Here is an 11,462-nt window from a genome sequence, read left to right as displayed (position 1 = left end):
TCAGTCCTGGTCTCTTTTCTATTCTTATAAAGACACTACTCTCATCTTGGGGCCTCACCCTCATGATCTCACTTAACCCTAATCACCTCCCAAAGGCCCCACCTCCAAATATCATTGCATCACATTGAGGTTAGGACTCAACATATGAAGTGGTAGGGAGACACAAACATTCAGGTCATAACAACATAAAAGTCGAGAAGCACTGATTCAAATGCCAACCCCTCTCCCCCTACCCCAGGGTATACTGTGACCTCCTAGAGAAACCCGAGCTGCATGACAGCTCTGCCTCCCAAGATTCAAGTAGTCAACTTGGATCCACAAGCACACACTGAATTCCAATACTCTTGCTGCCTGAAAATAGCCTAACCCTATAAGGGAACTCTGACCAGCCATCCAAAACAGCCTGATGATCCCAGGACACTCTGATATTACAAAGAAACTCTGACCTACAACCCTGCTCCCCAAGACATTGAGACACTACAGGTTTGACTTGACATCCCAAGATACCATTATTTCCTAGGAGGCTGGGGAGGAGTTTGTTTTCCAGGGCATCCTGATTCCCACTCCCAACCCTGACCTCCAAGGAAGGCTGATACCCAGGGTTCTCTCACCCTACAAGAGTCAGGATGGTGTGGTGGGGAAGAATACAGGTTCTGAAGCCAGGCTGCCCTGGGTTCAAATATCAGCTATACCACTTACTAACTATATGAAACCGGGCTCATTACTTTTTATCTGCTCCTCAGCTTTATCATCAAGGGATAATAATAGTCAATTCTCTTTATATAAGTAGTTTTGTTCCATAAAGTCACGATAAACACTGAATTAGTGAATACTGAACCGCATGCTGCAGAGAGGTTGGGCCCATGAGCCATGGCCGCTGAGTCTGTGCGTCCTGAGCCTGTGCTCCGCAACGGGAGAGGCCACAACAGTGAGAGGTCCGCATACCGCAAAAAAAAAAAAAAAAAAAAAAAAAAAAAAAAAAATCTTTGGGAACTTGGATTACATAAATATGTCTTAGCTATGACACCAAAAGACCTTATATAAATGAACAAACAGGTAAATTGAACATCAAAGTTAAGAACTTCTGCTCTTCAAAATACACTGATAATGAATTAAAAGACAAGTTACATACTGTAAGAAAATATTTGCAAATCATATATCTAATAAGAACATTTATCTGCTAATTCATATATCTGATAAATGATAACTATGCCCAATATACAAATTCAAGAATGTAAAGACAAACAATGTAATTTTTTAAAATGCAAAAAATTTGAACAGACAATTCACCAAGAAATATATGCAATACAGCCACCTTGGAAAAGAGTTTGGCAGTTTCTTAAAAATGTTAATTTCTTAAAATGATCCAGACTTTCCTCTTCTAGCTAATTAATCCAAGAGAAGAAAAAGCATTGATCCATACCAAGTCTTGTAGTTGAATGTTGCTAGCAGCTTTATTTCTAAGAGACGACACAAGTCTTCATAGACAGGAGCTTGTATGAGCAGTTGTGGTATAGCCGTGAAATGGAATATTACCAGCAATAAAAAGGAATAAACTACAGCTACAGCATGGATGAATCTCAAAACAATTATGCTAAATTAAAGAAGCCAGACAAAAGTGTACATGTTATTTCATTTCTGCAAAACCCAAGAACAAAAGTTGGCAAAGCACAGCCTATAAGCAAAATCCAGCCCTCTGCCTTGTTTTTTCTTTTTTTTAACAAGTTCTTTGGAACATAGCCATCATCATTCTTTTCATATCTATGGCTGCTCTCCTTCTACAATGGGAGAGGTGACATTGCAACATCTTAGAGTACTCAGTAACTGGCATTTTACAGTAAAAATTTGCTGACTCTTGCTTTAGTGTACGTGTTTAAGTACATAGAAAATACAATGGAATCTACAGAAACATTCCTAGAATTAATAAGCTAATTTCAGAGTACAAGGTAAATACGTAAAATATACTCTGTTTCTATATGTTAGCAATAAAAGATTAGAATTTAATCCTCCCCAAATTAATCAACAGATTCAATACAACCCAATCAAAATCTTAACAATTTTAAAGAAATCAACAAGCTGATTTAAAGGTTTATAATGAAAAGCAAAGGACCTAAAATAACATAAAACCTTGAAAATGAAGATCAAGTTCAGATCACTTACATTATTGATTTCAACATTTAACAGAAAGATTCAATAATCATGACAGTATGGTATTGGCGTTAGAAAAACATAGAAATGAATGGAACACACAGAAACTCCAGAAATAGAATTGAATTTCAACAAAGGTGCAAGTATAATTCAATATGGAAACAGAAATCTTTTTAGCAGGTGATGCTGGAACAGCTGGTTATCAGTATAATAAAAACTAACTCTATTTTTTACCTCACATCATATTCACTCACGGAAATGAATCAGAGTTAAAGACAAAATTCTATTAAACTACTGGAAGAAAACATGGTACAAAATATTTGTTACACTGACTTAGGCAAAGATTTCATGAATAGGACATAAAAAGCATAATTTTAAGGGGAAAGAGTGATAAGATGAACATTAAAATTAATTTTTTTCCCTTCATAAGGCATAAGAAAATTAAAAGCAAACCAGAAACTGGGAGAAAATATTTGCAAAATTTACAATTGAGTCCAGAAAGAAAACAAACTTACAACTGAAAAATGAGAAGAAAAACAACTCAATAAAAATCCGCAAACAACCCATTAAAAATGGGGAAAATATATCAACATAACTTCACAAAAGAAGATATATGAATAGGTGGTAAGTATAATATGCTCAACATCACTAGTTAACAGGAAAATGCAAATTAAAGCCACAATGACATATTATTATACATTCAGTAGAATAGTTTATGTTAAAAAGACTAACAATACCCAGTGTTGATAAGGATGTGTAACAATTAAAACTCTCAAATATTGCTGATAGGAATGCAAACTGTACAGCTATTTTTTGCAAAAACAGTATTGCAGTATCTTATAAAGTTAAAACATTTACCATAAAACCCAGTAATCACATTCCAAGAAAAATGAAAACATATGGCCACACACAAACTTCTACAGAAATGTACATGGTGGTATTATATACACATTGTATACCTATATAGAGCTATGCATACATATTTATACATAATAGTTCTAAACTGGAAACAAACCAATTTCCTCAACTGTTGAATGGTTATAAAAATTGTGGATCTCCTTGCTATGGAATATACTTCACAGGAATGAAAAGGAACACAATGTTAATAAATGCAACAAATTTGTGATACATTGACAACATGGATTAATCTCAAAAGCATTATGCTAAGTGAAAGAATTCAAACACAAAAGACCACATACTGTATGATTCCATTTATATTAAATTCTAGGAAACACAAAAGTGTAGTGGAAGAAAGCAGATCAGTGATTACCTGATCATGGGAGGGTGCTAACTACAAAGGGAAACAAGAAAACTTTTTAGGGTGATATAACTGTTGTGTTTCTTATTGTGGTAGTGGTTACATGACAACATGATTTTAAAATTCATTGAAGTGTAACTTAAATGGGTAATGTTTATTATCTATCAATTATAACTCAACCCCCCCCCAAAATTAATTTCACAATATGGGAAGAAAAGAGACATAAAAATTAAGCAAATGAAAAAAATGCAATTATTTTTTAAAAATAGGCAATTATTAACTTCAGGAACATTCAAAAGTTGTGCAAGGAAAAACAAAAAAGATTAGTACACTGACAGTGTATAACAGAGTCAGAAAGTCAATAATAGATATTGACATACCTCCAAATTGTGATGTACCTATAATTGGAGCATTTGAGGAAGAGGAAAAGGGATGGTGAAGTGGTATTAACTCATCATCTGTCAAAATGGGAAGACAGTGTATTGTAAATCAATGAACAAAAATAGCATTATAAGCATATTATTTAGAAACATATAAAAGTATATTGGGAACTTGGATCATGGAGTGGAAAGATAGGTAGGAACTACCTTTCTCATTTAAAGACGTTTAACTTTTAAAGCTATGCTAATATATTTATTTGACTAAAATAATTTTAAAATAAAAATTATTGATTAAATACTTGACTTATTCAGTTTTTATATTCCTTTATTATTAATAAGAGCATTTAAGGCTATTTTCGCATAGATTTTTATATTTTTTTCTCTAATTTATGATGATTTGGTTTTTGTTTTGTTTTGTTTTGTTTTTGGCGTAATGTAGGACTATTTGCCATGCCCCAAGGCAATACTTTCCATTGAAATCTCCTCATGGGTTCCTTAAAATTTAAGGAAGGCAAGCTAAAAGCAAAATGTTTTCTATTTTCAGGAAACAAAGGAATAGTGAAAAAACAATCTTTTAAATCTATAACTAAAAGATGATAATTGTGTGGTATGACTGTTGGAGAGGGTAGGCCTGGTTGAAGAGTTCCCATTATTAGCATAGTTTTATTGACAGCTCTTAGATCCTGTAATAACCTATGTTTTTCAGATTTTCTTTGTCTTTTTTTAATGGTGATTTTTTTTTACATCTTTATTGGAGTATAATTGCTTTACAACGGTGTGTTAGTTTCTGCTTTATAACAAAGTGAATCAGTAATACATATACATATGCTCCCGTATCTCTTCCCTCTTGCGTCTCCCTCCCTCCCACCCTCCCTATCCCACCCCTCCAGGCTGGTAAATGTTTTAACTTTCTGTAAGAGTTGCTCCACGTGTAGATGTATTTCTGGTGTATCTGTGGGGTGGAAGGTGATCTCCGCGTCTTACTCTTCTGCCATCTTCCCCTCCCTCTCTGCCATATTTTTAAATTAACTACTTGATCTATCAAATTCTGGGAATTGTATATTAAAATCCATCATTAAGACAATCAACTTCTTTAAAAAATTTTTATAAACCTTGCCTAACCTATCTCTATTATGCATTGCTTACATTGCTATAGCAAACAGTTGTTACATTGTTTTGTTTGATTTCATAACTGTGATTAAGTTTTATGAATTTGTCCTTTGTTATAAAATATTCCTCTTTTGTGATTTATCCCTGTAGTTGACTTAATTATTGCTTTGTCTGTAATTAATCACGCCACCAATGTTCTCTAATTTTTGCACTTGCCTAAAACATCTTTGCCCAATTTCATATTTGTGTTCTTTCTTTTTTAAAAATTGGTTTTAAAACTCACTTTGTAAAAATTTTGCTATGTATATGCACACAAATAGAAACTTAAAAATACACACCCAAGTTCAATAGCCAACAGATATTATTTAGATGACCACATATATAGCCCACACCCAGTATTCCCTACCCCCGTCCACAGGCCAGCATTTCTAAGTGGTACTTCTGGTTTCCTATGTCAGGTACACAGCAACTATTACAGAGATTAATTGAGACAGAATTTAGGTTCTGTTCTTAGACATTACTTTCTTACTATAAATTGACAAACATTTTATTTGAAAGAAGAAAGAGTACAGAGTCCTAAAGACTTAAGGATTATACAAAAGGGAGTCCCTGTAGAATAAAGAATGGAGCTACCATGAATATTTGTGGTCCAATTTCACTGGCTTCACAATTTTTCTTCAGGTTAATTCTGAGCACAGAGCAACGGACCAAGTATATTTTGTCTGTGACATTGGCATGAGATGTACTTGATGCAATGGGAAGCAACAACTCTGAGCACTAAACTGATTTCCCCTCAGGCTGAGATATCTGTATCCAGAGAGGATAGAAACAAAGAACAGTTAGTAAGTGTGCCTTTAATGAGGAGCTGTGGGGAATCCACCTTAGAGGCACCTGTCTGGATTTAAGTGTTCTCCAGTGAGAAAAGCTTTCTTACTCCCCCACTAGCTGTGACTTTCTCGTGATTCAGGGTCAAGCAAGGAGCCAGTGGAGACAGGGGTCCCATGATAGCGTCAAGCAAGGAGCCAGTGGAGACAGGGGTCCCATGATAGCGTCAAGCAAGGAGCCAATGGAGACAGGGGTCCCATGATAGCCTCTCACAGCAGCAGAGCAGCCAGGTAAGAAAATCTTGGAAAGCAGGTGAGGACACAGATCTCCAACAAAGACAGATTCACACAGACAAAAACACATACATTTACATTTGGAGAAACACACACTAAATTCTTCAGCATCTCACCAAGTTCAAACGGGAAACATCACCTGGTTTAACATGTACAAGCCTTTCCTCTTTCAGGATGGACTGCCCATTACAGAATAGAGCAAGCATGTTTCCAAGGTGGAAATAGAAAATTAAGCAGTGGGAAAGGAAAGAGTTAACTAAGGGCAGCAGTGCTAAGATCAGTGATGGCAGGCTCTTCGAAATTCTGGCCAAAGCTCCAAGCCAAGAGCCACCCTCCTTCCTCACAAAAGAGACTCTTCTGTCAGACATTCAAGACCCTCCTATTCTGCCCTTAATCTCCACCGTTTTATTAGTTGCTTCCCTGTGTACCTTCATTCTGGTCTATGACCACATTACAGAAGTGTCTCAGAAGGAGGTTGCTTGGATGCTACATGGAACCCCACAGAGGGGGTCAGCTTGACCTGGGGTCCGGGCACTAAGCATCCTCAGTTTTAAGGTCCAGGAACACAAACACTCAATGCTGCAAAACATCAGATGTCTCAGAGACAGTCACAAACTAAAGAGACTTGCAAGGGAGCATGAAACCAGGCCCTCTTACCATATTGACTTGGGGGTTGGGGGCAACGTTGATTGTACTCCTGATAGGACTATCCCAGCAAACATTGACAAGAAGTGGCTAACCTTAATGCTGGCAGATCTCTCGACATAGAGTCTGGGTTATTTAGAGCCTGTAGACCTGTTTTTGCCTTTGCCAGTTCCCAGACAATAGGAAAACCCTACCACCATCCTGCTATACGACTTTCACCTTCTACTACCATCTCCATTACGGGAAATAGCTTATAATTAAGACCCTAATATCAATATCTACTCTTTGGAGCACAATGATAAAGTTGGCACAAATATTGTTTTGGTTTTTCCTTGATGCAACCTCTGTACCCCCCACTTCTGCATTCTACATCCTTTCCCTGAAGTACCTTCTTTCAATAGCTCTGGGTACTGCCAACTACTGCCTTTCTACCTTTTAATTCTGTGATATAATTTATAGGAAAAATGGCTTCAGATCTCAGAATTTTCCATTGGTTTTACTAATTTAACTCTCAAAATGCTAGGATAATTTATAGTCACCATACTATATACATCCTGCAACCACTCTCCTAAAAGTATAGCCTGTGACATCCTTTATCTCAGTCAGTCAAGACATTTAACCTGTAAATCTCCTCCCCTGAAATGCCATCTCCTCTCCTCTTTACTATTTGAATACTGTGAATTCTTACAGATTCAAAATACTCTGACTCTTCCTGACTGCATTAATTCCTTAAGGCTGGGATTATCACTTGGATATGCCCCATGACTTTACTTTCTTTATGAATCTCATTTTCCTCTTTAAAAATAATACCGAATACCAGTGATCCTGTTTTGGCAAGCACAGGGAGAAAAGAAGTCTCTTCATAGAATCCAGTACATTGCAAACTCACTAGCATGCTTAGCTCATCCAAGCCAATATTTGTGAGCTACTGCAATGACATTTTGATGCTATCCAGTTACAAGGTTGAGGGAAAACTGCCAGGCAGATCCTTCAATGCCTAGAAGTAGTATAATCCTGAGAAAATAAGAGAGATCCAGAATGAATTTGAGTGAGTTGTATAAAGTTATTCTGGTAAAAGAACTTATGACTTTAAACAAATAGCTAAATCTCATTGCTTCATTCTTCCCTTCTGCTTAATGAAGCTTGTTATTTTTTAAATTTACATATTTTAAATCTGTAAGAAAGGTATGTAAAGCAGGAAGACACTGCCTGGCACTTGGTTATAGTCTCAATAAGTGGTTGATAATTGAAACTTGGAAGTAAAACTAGGGAGGAATATAAAGAAAAGGGTATTTCAGCTGTTTCAAGACTATAAATGGTATGCGTTCTTTCAATCTAATCTGTCATCACCTAATTTCTCTGAATTCCAGATTCTTCATCTCTGATTCTTCTTCTCAGGGTCCTCATTTATGAATGATGGATTACTGAAGTGGCCTAGTCGTTAGGATTCCAGGTTTTTACTGCTGTGACCCAGGTTCAATACCTGGCCGGGGAACTGAGATCTCACAAGCCATGTGAGGCGGCCAAAAAAAAAAAAAAAAATATATATATATATATATATATAAATGATATGGATTAAAAGAAATTGTGTATGTGAAAATAACTTGTATATACCAGATATTCATTAACTGTTAGTTAAGTATGAATTAAGCTGCATGAAATCAAAGATAATTAAACACAAAATAAAATTATAGAAATTAACCAGCTATTTATTTCATTAAAACTCGTTTCATAGAATTATTTAATGTGAATTAATTCTCAATGACAAAACAGTATCATTAAAAATTTGCTCAAATTATGACATTATCAATCTCATCTACTTTTATATTTGAAATGTTATTAATTAAGAAATAAATTTTGGATCTGGTACCATTAACAAATTGTAGGGCTTCCCTGGTGGTGCAGTGGTTGAGAGTCTGCCTGCCGATGCAGGGGACATGGGTTCATGCCCCGGTCCGGGAAGATCCCACATGCCGCAGAGTGGCTAGGCCTGTGAGCCATGGCCGCTGAGCCTGTGCGTCCGGAGCCTGTGCTCCGCAACGGAAGAGGCCACAACAGTGAGAGGTCCTCGTACTGCAAAAAAAAAAAAAATTTGTAATCTCTAAACAATATATTGAGCCCAATTAAATAAATATTTCCTTTAACTTTTGACCACATTTTCTCCCCTGCAGAAATAGGCAGAAACAATCAGACTGGAGTCACAGAATTCATTCTCCTGGGACTCTCTGGGCAGTCAGAGCAGGAGGAGGTTCTCTTTGGGCTGTTCTTGTGGATGTACCTGGTCACCCTCATTGGGAACTTTCTCATTGTTTTGGCTATCAGCTGTGACATCTCCAAACACCCATGTACTTCTTCTTGGCCAACCTCTCCTGTGTTAACATCTGCTTTTCATCAGTCACAATCCCCACGATGCTGGTGAATCACATACTGGGAAACAAGTCTATCTCCTACATGGAATGTATGACCCAGATCTACTTCTTCATCATTTTCATCAACATGGATGGGTTCCTCCTGAGTGTGATGGCCTATGATGATTATACTGTCATCTGTTGCCCACTCCACTACACCATGATCATGAAGCCCAAACTCTGTGTCCTTCTGGTGGCTGCATCTCAGGTCAGTACAAATCTGCATGCTCTCCTACACACTCTTTTCATGGTTCAACTCACATTTTGTTCCAACAATGCTGTGTATCACTTTTTCTGTGACCCTTATCTTATTCTAAAACTCTCTTGTTTGAATACCTTTATCAGTGACCTGATGGTATTCACTGTGGGTGAATTGGTATTTATGACACAATTTACATGTATCATCATTTCATATGATTACATCTTCTCTAATATACTGAAGTTGCCATCTGCCCATGGAATAAGGAAAAACTTGTCCCCGTGTGGATCCCATGTCACTGTGGTCTCTCACTTCTATGGGGCAATCCTGGGGGTCTATAAGCACCCTTCATCCTCCTACTCAGTACAAGATGTGTTGACTACTGTCATCTTCACAGTGGTGACTCCCCTCATCAATCCCTTCATCTGCAGCCTGAGAAATCATGACACAAAGGGAGCTTTAAGGAAACTAATTTCATATTCTATACTTTAAAAATTTTAGAATTGAGAGGACTCTTGGATAGCATACATTTTTTCATTTTACAAACCAAGAAACTGAGTCCCTATAGGTGTAAATTTACCTATGACTATTCCTCTAATTAATGATATGTTATCATGGTCATGCTTTTAAATATGAGGCTGATAGGTGCTCATAACTCATAAAACCATTAGTTAGCTATAAAAAGGTGTGATTTTAAAACATTCATTTTAAAGACAACAAAAATTCAGGAAAAGACAGGATTGGGTCCAGCAACCCTATAAGACCGTGGCTACCATATGGTCTGAGAATTTCAGAAAACTTTAGAGCTGGCTCTCCTCAGTGTCACCTGTCCTCTATGGCCTTACATTAGGAGATGTTAAATTATCCCCAATTTACTGAGTCACAGAAAAGTTACCTTCTCCAGGACTGTACAACTGGCAATTATTGGTTACAAATGGTCCTGTTACTTTCAGGGTCTTTTGTCATTACTGAATTAGTTAATTTTTCCTCTCTCCTAGGCTCAATTCCTACCCTCACCTCTCACAGCTCAGAACCTACCCCTGCACTATTCTTCTTCCCCCACCACCAATCTAACTTTTTGGTGCTTTATTGCCTGGCATGGGTGTCAGGGATGGGTATGAGGGTGAGCCTCAGACAGTAGCTAGACTTCCTCATATAAATCTCGGTATCCCTTCAAATTTAGATGTGCTAAGAGAAGCAGAGGTTCCCTTAATGCTAAAGTGTCCAGAGTTACTATAGCACCTTAGGAACATGAAAACATGAATTAATTACAGGATTTGGATTAGAACCCAGAAATTCTGACGCCAAGTCCAGAGTTTGTTCCAATCCATGGGGCAAGTTTCCAGGAGCCCTTGCCTCTTTTCCTACTGTACATCTGAGGGTTCCCACCTCGTCTTCCTTTGTGTCCAGAGAACACTCACCTAAATCTCCAGTGGTCATTCTTCAATAGCCTTCAATTCCTCATTGGCCTTCTCTCCTTTCTCAATCTTCTCTTATCTCGTGAGAAATCAGTACTCATTGTGTTCACTATCACCTCCTTTCCCTCGTGGTTCCAACACTGACCAGCTCTTACCATGAGCACAGCAACAGGCTTATAGTGGTTCTGACTGCCTCCTGCCTCCCCCTACACATACCTGTCCTGCACACAGAATCAGTTTAATCCTCCTAAAACATTGATGGCATCCTGTCAGCCAATCCTTATAGAAATATTGAAGAGGCCAGGATAAATCCAAGTATTACCTTCAAATACAATGCCCAAGATGACTTGGCCCTGAGCCATACTTACAACTTTGTCATCAACTCACATAATTATATCTTCCATGACTTTCTCCTAATTCTCTTCCTCTTTCTTTCATTCATCTGCTGAAAGACTCCCTTGATTTTTTTAAGACTCTAATAATCGTGCATTCCCCTTAACTCCTTTACTAATTACATCTCACAGGCGTGTACTGAGCACACAGCATAGTTCTTCTTGGATGTAGTAAATGAGCTCCCAAATGTATGTTGGTGCCAGTGGGAACCTGACTACATGTGATAAAATCAATGTAGTGTTCAGAACTGTTGTTTTATTTTAGAAGTAGTTTAGTGCAAATGTTTGAGATATAATAACATGGACTAATGTTGGTATTTAAGGTCACGTGACTCATTTTGGTCTCATCATATTCTTCCTTGTATTACCCATATCTGCATACATGT

The 11,462-nt window shown here is 37.3% G+C and overlaps 1 protein-coding gene across 1 annotated transcript; it reads left to right on the top strand.

The window, feature by feature from the left end:
- Positions 1-7,697: 7,697 nt before the first annotated feature.
- On the top strand, positions 7,698-9,758 carry LOC309819919 (olfactory receptor 1f45-like; the record flags this gene model as incomplete). Its single annotated transcript, XM_082650358.1, is given in 3 exon segments — positions 7,698-7,707; positions 8,831-8,997; positions 9,000-9,758. Coding segments are annotated over 3 exon segments (936 nt in total).
- Between the last annotated feature and the right edge of the window lie 1,704 nt (positions 9,759-11,462).

The sequence above is a fragment of the Grampus griseus genome (assembly GCF_964374135.1).
Source record: "Grampus griseus genome assembly, chromosome: 3".
Taxonomy (NCBI): Eukaryota; Metazoa; Chordata; class Mammalia; order Artiodactyla; family Delphinidae; genus Grampus; species Grampus griseus.
Note: the sequence above shows the minus strand (reverse complement) of the source record. Positions and strands in the feature narration are given on the sequence as shown.